This window comes from Limanda limanda, chromosome 14 (genome assembly GCF_963576545.1).
Source record: "Limanda limanda chromosome 14, fLimLim1.1, whole genome shotgun sequence".
NCBI classification, from domain to species: domain Eukaryota; kingdom Metazoa; phylum Chordata; class Actinopteri; order Pleuronectiformes; family Pleuronectidae; genus Limanda; species Limanda limanda.
This window is the reverse complement of record NC_083649.1, coordinates 21,078,113-21,098,808: the sequence shown is the minus strand read 5'-3', so window position 1 is coordinate 21,098,808 and position 20,696 is coordinate 21,078,113. Positions and strand designations below refer to the sequence as shown.

At 39.4% G+C, this 20,696-nt stretch overlaps 1 protein-coding gene across 1 annotated transcript; it reads right to left on the bottom strand.

The window, feature by feature from the left end:
* Positions 1–1,275: 1,275 nt before the first annotated feature.
* Positions 1,276–2,739, bottom strand: supt4h1 (SPT4 homolog, DSIF elongation factor subunit). The gene is made up of 5 exons (XM_061085996.1): positions 2,574–2,739; positions 2,159–2,265; positions 1,999–2,054; positions 1,629–1,682; positions 1,276–1,532 (listed from the first exon to the last, which is right to left on the bottom strand). Exons 1-5 carry the CDS (start codon positions 2,640–2,642, stop codon positions 1,465–1,467), a joined length of 354 nt encoding a protein of 117 aa, XP_060941979.1. The 5' UTR covers positions 2,643–2,739; the 3' UTR covers positions 1,276–1,464.
* Positions 2,740–20,696: the final 17,957 nt, after the last annotated feature.

The window sequence follows — 20,696 nt, the reverse complement described above, 5'->3', positions numbered from 1 at the left end:
TGTCAGATTATATTTGTATTAGTCTTTGTTGTGGCATTTATTTTTAGTTTATCAGTGAGTATAGAGGTGTTAGGTAAAAAATAAAGATTCTGTCCTCCATTAAAAAAAGATGCAAAAGAAATCCTCCTGATATTTAAAGGATTGTTTCTTCAGTGGCCTGTTGCACATCATTTCATCTCTTTCTCGACTGAAGTTTGTTCAGAAACATAAAGTGAGACACATGAAACTGGGACAGCTGCCCCGTGTATGATATGACTCATACATATACCTTTCTTATACTGTTTTAAACTAATTTTGTTGAGTTCAAACCCTCTAAAATCAGGGAATACCCATTTATTTTGGATTTACTTTTATTACCAGCGAGATGAGGATCCTGAGATTAAACCATCGGCTTCACTTCACTGAACCATAACCTCAGGGTGTTTTTTTAATCAGAGAGAATTCACTAACCACACCTTTGTAACAAAATATCCTCCCAGGTGTAATCAAATCTCAACTAATAAGATCTAATAAGACGACAGCGAGAGCTCACTGTGCTCACTTACAGAGATTTAAAGAGTCTTTGATGTGCATGACCCCGCTCCATCAGGTTACAGTGAAATTAGACAAAGCCTGGAGCCTCTGGGAATAAGGACATTCTCCCAAAATAGCAACGCAAGACAAAAGCAGACTGCTCTACCTGATACACACATCACAGGATAACAAGCTATAACTTACAGGCTTTTGTGCAATGAAACAGTATCTACAGCGGTTACTGGTAATGAAACAAGCTTTGAAATTGAACTGGAGACAATAGATGAGAATGGGCTTATTCCACTGATAGTTGGGCGTTTATTTCCCCCTACTGGCAGTAAAAGGTTCTGCAAACAATTCAGGTACTAGGTAAAAAGCCATGTATTGTGGCGCAAATAATTAAGTACAGAAATGTTTCATGAAGTTTGTTCAAACCAAAAATGTCTACACAATCTCTCAGCTCAGTCGTGGTTTCAAAGTGCTGTGAAAAAGTATTTTCCTCTTTCATGACTTCTTCTACTTTTGTATACCTGCATCCTGGTGTGGATGTTTTTTGATCACTGTACATTTATTCAATGAACACCTGCAGACGGTATCAACCTTAGACATCCTGGAACATGTCTGACTTGCTGGCTAACCCATTCTCTACAGAAAAACAGTCTGAAGAAGATAAGAGAGAAGATGAAGAGTTCAGCTTCTTCATGGTTCATGTTCGTGTGTTTACATCATACAGAAGTGTAAAAATAAACAATGATATGACAATTTCCTATAAAACAGACTTTTATTTTTCTCAACAACTCAAAGAAATACAAAACACCCCCTTTTTCTGACATAATCATTATGCTAACATTCCTAATCCCGACAAAAAAGAAGAAGTGATGTTGTAGTTTCTCGTCTTGGGGTTGCTGCACAACGATATCACTCGACAACATAAACTGGAAGCTGTTGGTTTTATGTCTTCACTGCTGTATCTCTGGATTTGTATATCACTCCTCTGCTTTTCAACTCTCGCACCACACCTTTAGAAAAGGAGAGAGGAAAATTAGAAAGGAACTTCAATGAAGATTTTCCACATTTATGTTATGTTACATATTAAGACAGGACAGTTTAGATACCTGGAGGTAGTCTGCCTGTCACTGACACAGCATATACGCCTGGCTTGAAGTTTCCTGTAGGACGGAAATTGTACCCAAGCGTAAAGACTTAAATAATGATTCCAATTGACAGTGACTTGAGACAATACTTGAGTGTCGGGACAAGGGCATAATGAATGTTGTTCTCTACAGCATTGGGGTATGCTAGCTCGTTACTAGCAAGAAAATATCCTTAATGAAATCATATTGAGTCACAAACAAATGTTTAGATTTTCTCTGTGTGTGTATGTGTGTGTGACTTTATGTGAATGGTTGTGTGTGTCTGCTTTCCCTTATTCCCAATGGTCAGTAATTGATCACTGCACCTTTAAGTGGAGGAACACATCCTTACCTATCCTCTGCCATTTAGCTACCCAGCTGTCTTCTGGACTCATCATGGATATCACACTGTGAACATACACACACAGTCATGTTAAACGTAAAGTACACACAGACACACACACACACTCCATGTGAACCTTTAGGGACGATCGTTGTACGTGGATGTTTACCCGTCAAACGAGGAACTTGTGCATTCATACACCATCTCTCGGTTCCCCTTCATCTGGAGGTACGACTCACAGTTGTCACAGCCGTCATACTCAAACTGGTCAATGGTCTGAGGAAGAAAAGAGGACGATGAAATGAAACGAGAATTAAGATGCGATCCAGATATATGCAGACATGCTTGGTCTCTGTTGGTGTAGTGGGTTCGTGTCCAGCTACAAAACCGCTGTTTGTTGTAACGCGAACACACAATTTCTTAAGATTTCAATAATATTCCGTAAATAAAGTTCATCGTGAAGTCATGACTTGAAACCTTCACTCCATGTTTGTGCCAGCAGATAGAGAACGCTGCACAGAGAGCGGTTACGTGTTAGCATTGAAGCTAGCTCCATCGTTTCTTCCGAACTGTTCATGATTTACCTTCACCAGCGAACACAGGAGACAAGCTCTCAAGTGTCGCAGATCTTTAGGAACCGTCTCAAGCGCCATTGTGTTAAATCCCAGCAGTGAAACACGCGACAAAAGCCGGTGTACCAGTCCAACAGATAAATGTTTTGAATGTATTACTGTCGCTGAAGGAAGTACGTCATCAGTTGGAGACTAGGAGAGAACGAGCCAGAAGCACAGAGGTGTCCGCCTATGCGCCTGTATAAAAATAATCCTGAAATGACGAGCTTTGAGGGATTGTGTGTTTGTGTTGTTGCAAATTGTTTATTTTATTTATTTAAAACTACTTTTCAGTTTTACCAAAATATGAAATGTCAAATCAAACATAAATCTTCATCAGCTACTGCTGAGATGTTCACAAAATTGGAAAATAAATACTAATTTCCCTGTGTATAAAAATTCCTTGGTAATCCTTACTTTTAGTTAATATTATCATTATAATAACAATCGAAATGCACACATTTACAAATTCATTTTATTAGATACAGGCATACAATACACAGCACACATGACAATATGACACAAAACACAACAGTACATCCTCCCAAGCCCAAACCCACGACAGATATAGAATTAATAAACACATATCACAAGAAAGACTAAAACAAAGTGACATTTTATGCAATTTTTAATCCCAGTACATTTAGAACCTCAAGTAATATGACAGGTACAGTATATTATAGTCCAACAATTCACAGATTTCTCTTGTAGTTTACATTTAACTTTGTATACTGTATAATTAATAAGAGTTATTAAAAGCTTACATATTGCATATTCTTGTTTAAGATTTACCTCCTGCAAAACCGTGGGTGAAGAAATATCCCCAAATCATGCAGCTGTTGTTTCTTTCTCTTCTTTGTTCGTTGTGATTTTAATAATTGTTGTGTTTTTATACGACTCAGCATTATTATCCAAAGACATTCAGAAATAGATTATGTTCAATGTTTCTGACAAGTTCCTTTTCAGTTCAATTAATTATTTGTGGTCATCTGTCACTCTTCCTGTGACAGATAAGATTGTTTATTGTAAGAAGGAGGTTATACAGAAGAAGCAATAAGGATAAATAATAATAATAATAAATAAAAATAAATAATATATATATCTAATTCAAGTTTTGAAATAAATGTCACCATGTGCATTTTGCACAAATCAGAAATGAAAGGTGTTATAAGCAGTGACATTTGAGGTCAGCTACTAATCTACAAATAACATATCCTAACTATAATTTCTAGGGCTGCAAAGCAGCACTGGGCGGGCCCGAGCACATGCATTTTGAAAGTGTTGCATGCGTTTTGCCTGAAAAAAATAAATAATGACTCAGGAAATTTTGACACATAGAGCTGTTCAGGCTTGGACTCTGATTCTTTGAGAGAGAGAGACTTCACCTTTGCAATATTCCTTTGAATTATGACCACTGTCACTGCAGGAGTGGAGTTGTTTGTTTGTTTACGGCTCAGCATCAAAGGATTCATCGTCCATGTGTGTCCGCGATACAGAACATCGTGTTTTATTGGCATGTAATCGAACTTTGACGCCACGCCACAGCCATAACGTGTGACGAAAAATCAATCCCTCAATCAGTTAATCTCCGTCTTGTTGTGATGACACTCATTAGGGCCCGAGCACCGAAAGGTGTGAGGCCCTATTGAAATTGTAAGGATTATTCTTATTATTGTGACTATTTGGAATTTGCTTTTTGAGGGCTTTCCCATGCTCAAAAAATTGCTAAACTTTGCAGTATATTAGAACGTGGTGAAAATGACAGTATTCTGGAGTATTTGGAAATGGGCGTGGCAAAATGGCTCAACAGCGCCCCCTGGAACCCAGCAGCTAGGTTTCCACATAACCGATTTTCACCAAAATCGGGCGAGAGGTGTATCGTGACTAATGATAAAAAAAAGCCTCTTAGAGCATTATGAAAAACGCAACAGGAAGCCCGCCATTTTCTATTTAGTGGCCATTTTGACCATATTCACCATTTTTACTTTGACATACTTGTCCCAGGGCTTTCATCAGATCAACTTCAAATTCAGATGAGTGTCATCACAACAAGATGGAGATAAAAAATGATTTAGGGATTTGTCCTTCTTCACACTGTGTAACCGTGGCGTGGCGTCAAAGTTCATCAACTCGCCGCGAAACACGACATTGCTGTAACTTCTGTGTTCATGGTTCCATCTCACTCAAACTACATGTGTGTATCAACAGCCCCCCCCTGAAGATATTCATATGGTTTTAAGGCCGTGTGACTAGAGACTAGAGACTAAAGACTAGAGTCCCAGCCTGATGACATCTACACAGAAATCATGACTTTAAATCACAGCGCCCCCTGGTGGCTACAGGAAGTGAAGCGTTTATTGTCCAATTGAGTCCAAACTAGACACGTAAGACTAGAGTCCCAGCCTGATGACATCTACACAGAAATCATGACTTTAAATCACAGCGCCCCCTGGTGGCTACAGGAAGTGAAGCGTTTATTGTCCAACCGAGTCCAAACAAGACATGTAAGACTAGAGTCCCGGCCTGATGACATCTACACAGAAATCATGACTTTAAATCACAGCACCCCCTGGTGGCTACAGGAAGTGAAGTGTTTATCCTTGCCACAGAGAGGAAAACGCATCCAAAGCGGAGACGTGCACTTGGTCATCGATCGCTCTCTCCCCCGACCGCAACAGACTTCAACGTGCAGGTGCTACGAGTTTGTCAGACTGTGACATGCAGGGTATTGAATACACACATAGAAGATCAAGGTGCGGAAACAAAATAGCCATTAATATGATGCGTTTTAATTACACTGTTGATAAAAATCTAGAAAATATTGTATTGTTTTTTAACCGTAAACCACTCCTCCTTAATGTTTTGAAGATGTAGCATCTGAGCTAAATTTTGCTATACATAGTTAGCTGTAGGATTGGTAGTTAGTGTATTGTGTTGGATTATAAGCTAACTAAAGCTAATTGCTGGCATTTGACCTGATAAGCCCATGTTAACTAGTTTCACCCCCACTTCCAGATCTACATACGAGTCAACGGCATGGATGCTAGTGGACATTTAGGGGATAACCTTCATCAATTTTTCCACGGAAAACTCTGGGACTTGATGAGTAACCCAGAGAATAAGGCTATCTACTGGGACAGTCTGGGCGAGGTGATTATCATCGACATGAACCTCATCAAGGGGCAGACCATCAGCACCACCATCAGCACCACAGGCATCACCACCGACAGCAGCAGCACCACCATCAGCACCACCAGCATCACCACCGACAGCAGCAGCACCACCATCAGCAGCAGCACCACCATCAGCACCACCGACAGCAGCAGCACCACCATCAGCACCACCACCGACAGCAGCAGCACCACCATCAGCACCATAAAATTGTCCAGTTTTATCAGTCAGCTGTACTGGTACAATTTACGAAAACCATCCAAAGAGGCTGTAGATGGTATTATTGCTAACCATGGAAACGGGAAGTTTCGCTACTTCAGAAACAGCAAGTTCCAGGAAAGCTGTCCAGAACTTGTTCGCACAATGAGGAGTAGCGCTTCACGCAAGAGGGTCAAGCTTCGAGTTGGTCACACTGTGAATACACCCATAGAGGATCAAGGTGGCGAAACCGAAGGTGGGGAAAATTTAATACAATTTTGAAGTTAAATTATTTCCATATATTCCCTTGTATTTGTGTTTTCTTTTTAATTAGTTATTTATAATAAAATGGATGCTTAGACTATTTAATATCCTATCAAATATATCCTATAAAAGCCTCAGCTACGTTTCTTTGTCATTAAGTGATTTTATATCTTCAGAATTATTGTATATTGTATATATTGTATCCTGTGTGTGTGTATCAGTATTGAAGCTTGTGGTTTGAATGTCCTCTTTAAAACTAAAAAAAAATCTGAGGTAGCTCACTTTTCCAAACTGCTTGAATAATGGTTAAGCATTCCATCTATATCAGGGTATCCGCAGAGTCTTGAAAAGTATTAAAAGTTGATATATAAATTTAGGGTAAATCAAGACCCTTAAAAAGTCTTGAATCTTTTTCAAATTCAAGACTCTGTGTAGCCGATGGTTTTTTCCTCTTTTACTGTCAGGCCTCAGCCGAAAAATGACACGAGAGACGGTTATTGTGTAACAAATCGCCCTGTTTCAACCCCAGGGCAAAGTTACTACGCATTAAATTTAAAGGACACGGGCGGAGCCGACCCACTGTGTTTGTTGCACGCTGCCTGAACAAGTTAACATAAACGAAAAATCCCTAATTGGACCGATAACCTAGTTATTAAAAATTAACTAAATATATATATAAACGGAAAACACTCAAACAGGTTGCTTATTATATACTGTATTTACACAAAACACCAATAACCCCCCTCGCTCATGCCCGCAAACATTGGCGGACCCGTGAACATAAACAAGCTATTTACACACACTCAAACAACAATATTTTCCCACCCCAGGTCCAAACATAATCCCCAAACAAACGTCCAAAACAAAAATGTCTGCAGGTGTGGCGAGGTGAGTGCCGCAAACAAATCAAAGTCCACGCTTTCTCACCCCCTTCCAGTGCCCAGAAAATGTTCAGTCCACGATATAAGCCATTACAAAAATCTCCCAGGTAATAATCCCGTTCCAGAGAAAAAATCCTCGGTTGTAAATTATATATCCAGTTCCTCGAACCACTGGCCGCACCGCCCGCCCGCAGCTCCAAAAAAAACACACACCTCCCGGCGGGACGTCACTTCCCCATATTTAACACATTTCCTTTACAAAAACCCCATATTTACATAATCACACAAATAATAAACAATCACACAAATAATAAACAAATACATACATAGATCCACTTCCTCATTCCTATAGTTTTAAGGTGTCTGACCAATGACATATGTAGCTTTTTTTTTGATCCATAAAGTGCACTGCGGTGACCTTTACAATTGAATCGGGACATCGCAACAGTTTATTTTCCTTCACACTTCAAAACTTCTCTCTCAACAACACCCCCTTCAAAACAAGAGTCCCAACCATCACCTTGCTTATAGCAGTAACTACACAGACGTCTGTCAGAGCGCGAGACCATGGCGCTTGTCGCTGTTGAATCTTCCATGTAGAGGACGGCTAGCTTCAAATAGTGCGCTTTTTTGAAGTTGTGCTTTTTTATAATAAAACCAGTGTTCATCTTAGAATAAACGGCTGTTTTCAGCTGTCTTTTAGTCAGTTTTTTTTGAGAAGTCATGGAAATTTGTTTTAAATGCACATCCAAACTATTCCATCTGTCTGACATGAGCATTATTATTATTGTAGGTTACATATAAATTTATATAAAATAAAGCTTTAAATTAACTTTTAGTTTATTCTGCAATTCATTCACCTTGTATACGTGAAACATGTGTGGGACGGTGACTTGCAGGAATAATTTCTCTGCACAAGAGAGCTCTCTACTACTACGACTGCAGAAGACATTTTCAGCTCCGTGGACTTGTATTTTAGTTCAGTGGGACATGTGCGTCGGTATCACAACTGAAAGCGCTGCCTGCTCGACAGAAAAAAAACCTTGGGCGTTGTGAGGAGAATACTTGAGAAGTCGCAGAATGCAACTTGGAACCATTGTTTTTTGCATGAAATTAAATCAAAACACAATAACTCAAAGAAACAAACTGATAATAAAATCAAAAACTGAAAACATGTGACGTGTCACGACATTTCGCCCCTCTTGGGTCTTCTTCAGGTCTTATTAGGCATGTTAAAAAGCTAAATATTTCTACCTTGAGCTGTGAGATCCTTCCACTACAACATTCAGAGCGTGAGTGAGGAGGCTGAGGGCTTCTCTATTTATAGGCTGCCTCTCACAGACTCCTCCCCCTTGTCTATTCCACTTTGATCCTTTAATTCTATAACTGAATTAAAATAAACGTATTTATATATATTATCATTCATGATACCGTGTTTCTATGAATATATTATATTATATTGGGTGTAGTGATATATTTATGTATTTATATTCTATTTAAAATAAAATTGTGACTTTGAACGAATTTCGTATATCAATAAACTGTTATTGTTTTAACTCACATATCAAATTACATGTTTTTAATTTGAGTTTTCTACATCCATGTATTGTTTTTGTAATAACTCATGTAATTACTACTTAACATCCACGAAATGTCTTTTTTTCAATAGTCTTTGTGATTTGTGGGTTTCTTTCTTTAACTTTCTTTCTTTAACTCCTTTATGATGCCCCCCCCCGAGAAAAAAAACGTTTGTTTCTGCCAGTTTAACATTTTATTAAAACGAAAAAGGAAAACCTTTGTAAACACAGTACACAGAACAGCCAAAACATTCATACACACAAATATTGGGATGTGCAAAATCTTCGTAGAAATTAAATAGTCATCCATAAATACAAACTTAAAAGCAGAAGTATACAAGTTAGCAATCTTCTTCAATAAAGAAAAGATTTAGAAGCAGAAAATTCACACAATTTTACTTAACTTTGTAAACACACTATGTAGAACAACTAAAACACACATTCAAGTAAAGTCCAAAATCGAAATATTCAAACAAAGAATCTTATAACGAAAAAATAATAAACATTTAATACTGTAAGCATGCAGCCAAGGTGCTCTCCCCCTTTATTTATCAACTGTTTGATGAATCTAATCTAATCTAATATAAAAGCATAATAGAATGTAAAGTAAAGTAACATCTAACTGGCGTCAGTTAGGCCTACTTGTAAAATGCATAATGTTTAACAGTAAAATCTCAATTTAGCTTGCACCTAAGTTATAACATATTTGAGTGGCTAACATTAGCAATAACGTCAGCTAGTTCGAGGTGTATGCATAGGCTAACCATTAACGAACCATCGTAACTTTTTTTGAGCAATTAAATATATCTCTTGTTCTGCCTGTTTTGTGATATACATGCCTAAAGGGTGCCTGATATTTCTATACTGAAATAATATCAGCATTATAATTGTAAGCTATTTTATTTAATGACGTTATTGTCGAGGGTTGATTTGTATTTCCTGTTCTAAGCGGGTTGTTGATATTTATTCTCTTGTCTCCCTCATTCTGACCTGCTGCTGTAACAACTGAATTTCCCCAGTGTGTGGATCAATGAAGTGTATCTTATCTTATCGTAATTCCCCAGCCTTGATATAACATAATATCCCATATGACATGACTGTGCTGGGTGTAGAATGAAATGATCCCCAGCATTGACATCTCACTGTCGAGTAAGTTGTAGCCTATATGCCTTTGTTGGACCAAACATTCTCTAGTCAGGAATGATCCTTAGTAAACATACTCTGTATTTTCTCCGAAGGGTTAAGGTTACATGTAAACGCAACACGGGAACAGCACATCTCGCGAGATCCCGTAGCTGCGTTTATTTGTAAACTGTTTTCCCGCCAGAAGTCAGATCTTTCAAAATGTCAGAGCCACCTAACGAAGAGAAGTCGAGGTAAGGCTCCATCGGAGGCACGATCCGGCGAACGCCGAGCAGGAGGACGCCAGGCAGCAGGCCGTGTGGGAGGCCCAATACCGGGAGGCCGCCTGCCGGGCGGCCGCCGCCCGGGAGGCGGCCGAGCGGGAGGACGCTCTCCTTTCCTTTCAAGGTAAACACCAGCGAGTGTAGCTTCAATGGGGATCAATGCTCTCCGGTCAGTCACAGATGCAAGGCGCTAGCCACAAATCCGCTACGGCACGCAGACCGCTATTGTCCATCGAGCATTGGGCAACACCTTCCTTGGTTAACGTTGTTACACGACCCAGTACGAGTATGACAGCTGAAGCTAGTAACTAGCTGCTAGCGTTGCTAACGTTAACTCAGTTGTCGCCGCTTCAACTTGTACAGACGTCAGAGTGACGTCGCCACGCCACCGCTGCGCGCAGGAGTGTAAAACACAGTAAAACACCTCTCTCGCCTGTCCAATGAATCATAATTGTAAGGAGTGAGCACTACCACAGCTCAGTTAGTTTTGTCCATGTTCAAAGTTTACACGCGTACATTTCTGAGTTCTATTATTACATCATAATACTGGGAGAATGGCGCAGATTGTAATTTCCTTCAGGTGAGATACCAGACTAGTTTTCTTGTGTATGTCAGTTAAACACTTTGTTGCACTAAAGACATGCCACATGGTGGCTCTTTTTGAGAAAGTTGTAGCATTATATCAGTGACAATGTTGATATGATTTATGCTGCAAAATAGTTTTATTATTTAAAGTATTATAAAAGTGCCTATTGCAGAGTTGACTGAACCAGTTACTGCTCAGTGTGTCTGTGCAGTGTTTCTCACACCACAAGTAGATTCTGACTGCCATATTAATTTCAATCTAGCCTCTTAATTTGTCTCTCAAAGTGGACCAGATTGATGCATCTTTACTTTAAAATGTACTATATCCTCTTCCAAGGGGGTCCAGGGTCCATCCACCATGATCTCTACAAATCCTGTGGGAAACACTGTTGTTTGTATGTGTGAGTGAGTGAGTGAGCATGTTATTGTTTTAAATAAATTATGCCTTTTGGCTTAGTAACTAAATTTATTCTTTTGAGATTTATTCCCTCCCGGCCTATATGAATTCTGTTGTGTTGATACAGTGCTACATAGAAGTTCTGGCAAACTTAATTTAATTTTGCAATCTCAAACTCAATTGTGTCGCCGATGTCAATCAATCAATCAAATTTTATTTGTATAGCCCATATTCACAAATCACAGTTTGTCTCAAAGGGCTTGAACAAGGTGTAAAAACACGTAGAAACCTCAGAGACACATGTGAGGATCCCTCTCCTAGGACGGACAGAAGTGCAATAGATGTCAAGTGTAGGAAAACATCATCAGGATTAAAGTTTTTAGCAGCATTGATGATTGTTAACATTTTGAACGATAACTTCGATACTATATATCAAGCAGTCCTGCTGCAATCATAGTATCTGGTCAGCAGCCAGCAAGATCATGATCCAGCATCCAGATGGATTCCACTATATGTAGATGTAACCGGTTACAGCTCCTAGTGGCGCTGGGGTCTTGAAAAATATTCGAAGGGTCTTGAAAAAGGTCTTGAAAAGTATTGAATTTAATCTCAGGATTGCTGCATATACCATGTATATACATATATATATACTGATAATACTGATACGCTTGTGTTTCCCTGTCTCTGCAGTCACTTCCACACCAGGCCCCATGGATCAGGATACAACACTGGAACCTCAGCCCCACCACGACACCTGAGCAGGGCTCACAGTCTTGATGCACCTTTACCAACTGGACCAGTATCTCCAAGCAACTGCTGCGCAGGAGTATCGTCAAGTGCGTGACCTGTGCGAACCATGGAAAGCCAATCTTCACCACATGTTTTAATGCTGAAACTGCCCAGTATCTGCCTGTCTCTGTTCCCACATGTGGGCAAGACTTGAGTTAACCTGTTATAAAGCGTTAGTATCTGTATATTGAGAAAAAATGTTTTTGATTATCTATGCAAAAAAGTCTTCAAATAACCTATCCCAATGTGCAACACCCCGGAAGCACATTTCAGGATTTCTTTTATGATTGTAATATTTTTTTTTACCACTGAACCATGTGGCATCACATATGATGGAGAATGGGCTTCTGACATGGCTACCCAGGACCCATGGTTATTTCAAGGTAGGTGAATTCACTCTGTGTTTAAATCTTACACTTTTATTTCACTCTATGCTCTGTCATGTTGAATCCAGGAGTTACAGAATTAGAAAAACCAGGGGGTGAAATAATGTGATTAATGTAATTAACTTAAACACCATTTTCCAGGTTGCTAATGAAGTGATTCAAGCTCCACCAAGTAGAGTTGTGAGCTCAGAGAGGCCGGTCCCTGTGTCAGAGGTGTCCTCCAGCACCAGTTTTACCAGCTCTGCCAGCCCAAGAACAGCCAACCCTCAAACCATCATAATAGATCAAGCAATGCTGATAGATCTACGTACAGTGAACACAAGGAATCTGTGACTGCGGTGACTGAACTCATGCCGGACGATGCCATGTATGAGGTAAGCTTCAATGTTGTAGATTTCCTGAAGACATTTGGCCTCATCTTTTTCTAAAGAAACTTTGCTAAGAAAGACTGGACGTGGTCTGCACAGAAGTTTGCAACCTTAATATTTGATATGGCATTAACATGTAATACAGGGTTTGTAACAGCTCAGTAGAAGATCTGCACATTATTTGCTGTGCTTTCCTCTGTTCTGGAAAGGTAGATTCAAAGGACAATGAGATCCTAGTTGTTGGAGAGGTTGGAGACGTTCACTTTGATCTCAGTCAGTTTATGGACATCAGCTACAGAAGAAGTGCTCCAATCCTTTAGGTAAGACACTGATGAATATTCAGGAAGTTTGTTCAGGGTAAAATTAGTAGAAGAAAAAAACAAGTCTTCACTGCATCAGGTTCACTGATAGTTGGTCCTGTTTCTCATTTTAGATCTCAACAAGTTGGAAAGTGACAGAAAGTCTTCAGGGTGTGCATAGGGAAGTCTACACCATCACCATTACTTCATTCCTCGCTCAAAAGATTTATTGTGTCTGTTTTTTGTGTCAGTGTGAGGACTATCAATGCCTCCATCTGTCCAACCATCCATCCAATAATCTTTTCAAGTATCCCTCCATCCATCCTCACTGAGTCAGCAGCTCACTCTTGGTCAAACTACTAAAAAGCTAGCTTAAAGATACGTGTAAATTGCTTATAATGATTTTACTTAATAGACATTTTATGGTCTAGTCCAGTGTGATAACATTTGTGGCTGCAGGATTAACACTTTCCAACATATTTGTGTGTTTGAGTCTGAATGGCTATCTATCTATCTATCTGCTGATATGACACGTTATCATGTGTAATGCAACACGCGTTATGTAGTTAAACTGTGAAGCAGCTGTTTACAAGTCAAATGGATGCAGCCTTCACAGTAGACTGTGGAGAAGAAGCGTTTGGATCTCAACTGCTTCAACGGCGCCTGAACGTCACACAGCTCGGTAGGACCAGGACAGAGGCTGCACCTGTCACCCAGGTGCAATTATAGGTAGTTTTCTAGCATCATTTGACACAGAAATACAACAGAATGTGGACAGAATGTTCTCTAACGTAACTGTGCAAAGATAAATCCAGATACACAGCGAGTTATTGATGAGCTAACGTTGTCGCTAGCTAATGCTAACTGAGTGGGGCCAACGTCACAAGTAAGCATTTTTACATCTTTTGTCTTTGAGTACAGCTAATAATTTGCACTATTCATCTTTTTAGTCAATATCCATTAATATGATGCGTTTTAATTACACTGTTGATAAAAATCTAGAAAATATTGTATTGTTTTTTAACCGTAAACCACTCCTCCTTAATGTTTTGAAGGTGTAGCATCTGAGCTAAGTTGTGCTAAACATAGTAAACTGTAGGATTGGTAGTTAGTGTGTTGTGTTGGATTATAAACTAACTAAAGCTAACTGCTGGCATTTGACCTGATAAGCCCATGTTAATCTATCTATCTATCTATCTATCTATCAGCCTCACAGTTCACCCTAGAAAACAGGCATTTGGAGCTCAACTGCTTCAGCTGCACCGTGACCGTGAGGTAGGCTATGATCATCAGTAGTTTTCTAGCATCATTTGACGCAGAAATACAACAGAATGTTCTCTAATGTAACTGTGCGAAGATAAATCCAGATACACAGCGAGTTATTGATGAGCTAACGTTTTCGCTAGCTAATGCTAACTGAGTGGAGCTAACGTCACAAGTTAGCATTTTTACATCTTTTAACCTTCATCAATTTTTCCCCGGAAAACTCTGGGACTTGATGAGTAACCCAGAGAATAAGGCTATCTACTGGGACAGTCTGGGCGAGGTGATTATCATCGACATGAACCTCATCAAGGGGCAGACCATCAGCACCACCGGCATCACCACCGACAGCAGCAGCACCACCATCAGCACCACCACCATCACCACCGACAGCAGCAGCACCACCATCAGCAACACCGGCATCACCACCGACAGCAGCAGCACCACCATCAGCACCACCGGCATCACCACCGACAGCAGCAGCACCACCATCAGCACCACCGGCATCACCACCGGCATCACCACCGACAGCAGCAGCACCACCATCAGCACCATAAAATTGTCCAGTTTTATCAGTCAGCTGTACCGGTACAATTTCCGAAAACCATCCAAAGAGGCTGTAGATGGTATTATTGCTAACCATGGAAAGGGGAAGTTTTGCTACTTCAGAAACAGCAAGTTCCAGAAAAGCTGTCCAGAACTTGTTCACACAATGAGGAGTAGCGCTTCACGCAAGAGGGTCAAGCTTCAAGTTGGTCACACTGAATACACCCATAGAGGATCAAGGTGGCGAAACCGAAGGTGGGGAAAAAGTTAATACAATTTTGAAGTTAAATTATTTCCATATATTCCCTTGTATTTGTGTTTTCTTTTTAATTAGTTATTTATAATAAAATTGATGCTTAGACTATTTAATATCCTATCAAATATATCCTATAAAAGCAAACGTTTTCGCTAGCTAATGCTAACTGAGTGGAGCTAACGTCACAAGTTAGCATTTTTACATATTTTGTCTTCGAGAACGGCTAATAATTTGCACTATTCATCATTTTAGTCAATATCCATTAATATGATGCGTTTTAATTATATTGTTGATAAAAATCTAGAATATATTGTATTGTTTTTTAACCGTAAACCACTCCTCCTTAATGTTTTGAAGGTGTAGCATCTGAACTAAATTTTGCTATACATAGTTAGCTGTAGGATTGGTAGTTAGTGTATTGTGTTGGATTATAAGCTAACTAAAGCTAATTGCTGGCATTTGACCTGATAAGCCCATGTTATCTAGTTTCACCCCAACTTCCAGATCTACATACGAGTCAGCGGCATGGATGCTAGTGGACATTTAGGGGATAACCTTCATCAATTTTTCCCCGGAAAACTCTGGGACTTGATGATTAACCCAGAGAATAAGGCTATCTACTGGGACAGTCTGGGTAAGGTGATTATCATCGACATGAACCTCATCAAGGGGCAGACCATCAGCACCACCGCCATCAGCACCACCGCCATCACCACCGGCATCACCACCGACAGCAGCAGCACCACCATCAGCAGCAGCACCACCATCAGCACCACCGGCATCACCACCGACAGCAGCAGCACCACCATCAGCACCATAAAATTGTCCAGTTTTATCAGTCAGCTGTACCGGTACAATTTCCGAAAACCATCCAAAGAGGCTGTAGATGGTATTATTGCTAACCATGGAAAGGGGAAGTTTCGCTACTTCAGAAACAGCAAGTTCCAGAAAAGCTGTCCAGAACTTGTTCGCACAATGAGGAGTAGCGCTTCACGCAAGAGGGTCAAGCTTCGAGTTGGTCACACTGTGAATACACCCATAGAGGATCAAGGTGGCGAAACCGAAGGTGGGGAAAAAGTTAATACAATTTTGAAGTTAAATTATTTCCATATATTCCCTTGTATTTGTGTTTTCTTCTTAATTAGTTATTTATAATAAAATTGATGCTTAGACTATTTAACATCCTATCAAATATATCCTATAAAAGCCTCAGCTACGTTTCTTTGTCATTAAGTGATTTTATATCTTCAGAATTATTATATATTGTATATATTGTTTCCTGTGTGTGTGTATCAGTATTGAAGCTTGTGGTTTGAAATTCCTCTTTAAAACTTAAAAAATCTGAGGTCGCTCACTTTTCCAAACTGCTTGCATAATGGTTAATAATTTCCATCTATATATATATATATATATTGGGCTTTTGTCGTGTTACTATTGATGTAAATCACACCACGATAATGACTGATACTGTCTGCTTGTGTTTCCCTGTCTCTGCAGACACTTCCCCCATGGATCACGCCTGAGCAGGGCCCGCAACCGCTGGAGATACGCTGCTTATTTTAGATCTCAACACGTTAGGATCTGTTCTGATCAGTGTGAGGACTTTAATTAATCATAGGTAGTTTTCTAGCATCATTTGGCGCAGAAATACAACAGAATGTGGACAGAATGTTCTCTAACGTAACTGTGCGAAGATAAATCCAGATACACAGCAAGTTATTGATGAGCTAAGGTTGTCGCTAGCTAATGCTAACTGAGTGGAGCCAACGTCACAAGTTAGCATTTTTACATCTTTTGTCTTTGAGTACAGCTAATAATTTGCACTATTCATCTTTTTAGTCAACAGCCATTAATATGATGCGTTTGAATTACACTGTTGATAAAAATCTAGAATATATTGTATTGTTTTTTAACCGTAAACCACTCCTCCTTAATGTTTTGAAGGTGTAGCATCTGAGCTAAATTGTGCTATACATAGTTAGCTGTAGGATTGGTAGTTAGTGTGTTGTGTTGGATTATAAGCTAACTAAAGCTAACTGCTGACATTTGACCTGATAAGCCCATGTTAACTATTATCACCTCCACTTCCAGGTCTACATACTACAGCATGGATGCTGGTGGACTTTCACAAGGTGATAACCTCAATCAATTTTTCCCTGGCAAACTATGGGATCTGATGAACAACCAGGACAATAAAGCCATCTACTGGGACAGACTGGGCCAGGTCATCACCATTGACCAGAAGCTCATCAAGAGGCAAATGGAGTCAGACGCTGACACATTCATAGCATTGCCCAGTTTTGTCCGTCAGCTGTACCGGTACAACTTCAGAAAACCAACCCCAAGGCTGTTGTAAATGTAATTCATCCTTACGCTGCAAAGGGGCACTTTCGTTACTTCAAAAACAGCAACTTCAAGAAAAGCAGTCCTGAACTGTTTCGCACTGTGAGGAGCACCGCTTTGCGCAAGAAGGCCAAGCTATGAGTTTGTCAGACTGTGACATGCAGGGTATTCAATACACACATAGAAGATCAAGGTGGCAGAAATGAAGGTGGGAAAAAAGTGAATACAATTTTGAAGTTAAATTATTTCCATATATTCACTTGTATTTGTGTTTTGTTTTTAATTAGTTATTTATAATAAAGTTGATGCTTAAACTATTTAATATCGTATCAAATATATCCTATAAAAGCCTCAGCTACGTTTCTTTGTCATAAAGTGATTTGACATCTTTGGAATTATTATAAATTGTATATTTTGTATCCTGTGTGTGTGTATCAGTATTGAAGCTTGTGGTTTGAATGTCCTCTTTAAAACTAAAAAAAATCTGAGGTAGCTCACTTTTCCAAACTGCTTGCATAATGGTTAAGCATTCCATTACTGTCAGGCCTCAGCCGAAAAATGACACGAGAGACGGTTATTGAATCGGGACATCGCAACCGTTTATTTTCCTTCACACTTCAAAACTTCTCTCTCGACAACACCCCCTTCAAAACATGAGTCCCAACCATCACCTTGCTTATAGCAGTAACTACACAGATGTCTGTCAGAGCGCGAGACCATAGCGCTTGTCGCTGTTGAATCCTCCATGTAGAGGACGGCTAGCTTCAAATAGTGCGCTTTTTTGAAGTTGTGCTATTTTATAATAAAACCAGTGTTCATCTTAGAATAAACGTCTGTTTTCAGCTGTCTTTTAGTCAGTTTTTTTTGAGAAGTCATGGAAATTTGTTTTAAATGCACATCCAAACTATTCCATCTGTCAGACATGAGCATTATTATTATTGTAGGTTACATATAAATTTATATAAAATAAAGCTTTAAATTAACTTTTAGTTTATTCTGCAAATCATTCACCTTGTATACGTGAAACATGTGTGGGACGGTGACTTGCAGGAATAATTTCTCTCTACTACTACGACTGCAGAAGACATTTTCAGCTCCGTGGACTTGTATTTATGTTCAGTGGGACATGTGCGTCGGTATCACAACTGAAAGCGCTGCCTGCTCGACAGAAAAAAAACCTCGGGCGTTGTGAGGAGAATACTTGAGAAGTCGCAGATTGCAACTTGGAACCATTGTTTTTTGCATGAAATTAAATCAAAACACAATAACTCAAAGAAACAAACTGATAATAAAATCAAAAACTGAAAACATCTTCTTCAGGTCTTATTAGGCATGTTAAAAAGCTAAATATTTCTACCTTGAGCTGTGAGGTCCTTCTACTACAACATTCAGAGCAAGAGTGAGTGAGGAGGCTGAGGGCTCCTCTATTTATAGGCTGCCTCTCACAGACTCCTCCCCCTTGTCTATACCACTGTGATCCTTTAATTCTATAACTGAATTAAAATAAACTTATTTATATATATCATCATTCATGATACCGTGTTTCTATGAATATATTATATTTTATTGGATGTAGTGATAAATGTATGTATTTATATTCTATTTAAAATAAAATTGTGACTTTGAACGAATTTCGTATATCGATAAACTGTGATTGTTTTAACTCACATATCATATTACATGTTTTTAATTTGAGTTTTCTACATCCATGTATTGTTTTTGTAATAACTCATGTAATTACTACTTATCATCCACGAAATGTCTTTTTTTCAATAGTCTTTGTTATTTGTGGGTTTCTTTCTTTAACTTTCTTTCTTTAACTCCTTTATGATCCCCCCCCGAGAAAGTTTAACATTGTATTAAAACGAAAAAGGAAAACCTACTTTGTAAACACAGTACACAGAACAGCCAAAACATACATACACACAAATATTGGGATGTGCAAAATCTTCGTAGAAATTAAATAGTCATCCATAAATACAAACTTAAAAGCAGAAGTATACAAGTTAGCAATCTTCTTCAATAAAGAAAAGATTTAGATGCAGAAAATTCACACAATTTTACTTAACTTTGTAAACACACTATGAAGAACAACTAAAACACACATTCAAGTAAAGTCCAAAATCAAAATATTCCAACAAAGAATCTTATAACGAAAAAATAATAAACATTTAATACTGTAAGCATGCAGCCAAGGTGCTCTCCCCCTTTATTTATCAACTGTTTGATGAATCTAATCTAATATAAAAGCATAATAGAATGTAAAGTAAAGTAACATCTAGCTGGCGTTAGTTAGGCCTACTTGTAAAATGCATAATGTTTAACAGTAAAATCTCAATTTAGCTTGCACCTAAGTTATAACATATTTGAGCAATAACGTCAGCTAGCTCGAGGTGTATGCATAGGCTAACCATTAACGAACCATCGTAACTTTTTTAGAGCAATTAAATATATCTCTTGTTCTGCCTGTTTTGTGATATACATGCCTAAAAGGTGCCTGATATTTCTATACTGAAATAATATCAGCATTATAATTGTAAGCTATTTTATTTAATGACGTTATTGTCGAGGGTTGATTTGTATTTCCTGTTCTAAGCGGGTTGTTGATATTTATTCTCTTGTCTACCTCATTCTGACCTACTGCTGTAACAACTGAATTTCCCCAGTGTGTGGATCAATGAAGTGTATCTTATCTTATCGTAATTCCCCAGCCTTGATATAACATAATATCCCATATGACATGACTGTGCTGGGTGTAGAATGAAATGATCCCCAGCATTGACATCTCACTGTCGAGTTAGTTGTAGCCCATATGCCTTTGTTGGACCAAACATTCTCTAGTCAGGAATGATCCTTAGTAAACATACTCTGTATTTTCTCCGAAGGGTTAAGGTTACACGTAAACGCAACACGGGAACAGCACATCTCGCGAGATCCCGTAGCTGTGTTTATTTGTAAACTGTTTTCCCGCCAGAAGTCAGATCTTTCAAAATGTCACCTAACGAAGAGACGTCGAGGTAAGGCTCCATCGGAGGCACGATCCGGCGAACGCCGAGCAGGAGGACGCCAGGCAGCAGGCCGTGTGGGAGGCCCAATACTGGGATGCCGCCTGCCGGGAGGCCGTCGCCCGGGAGGCGGCCGAGCGGGAGGACGCTCTCCTTTCCTTTCAAGGTAAACACCAGCGAGTGTAGCTTCAATGGGGATCAATGCTCTCCAGTCAGTCACAGATGCAAGGCGCTAGCCACAAATCCGCTACGGCACGCAGACAGCTATTGTCCATCGAGCATTGGGCAACACCTTCCTTGGTTAACGTTGTTACACGACCCAGTACGAGTACGACAGCTGAAGCTAGTAACTAGCTGCTAGC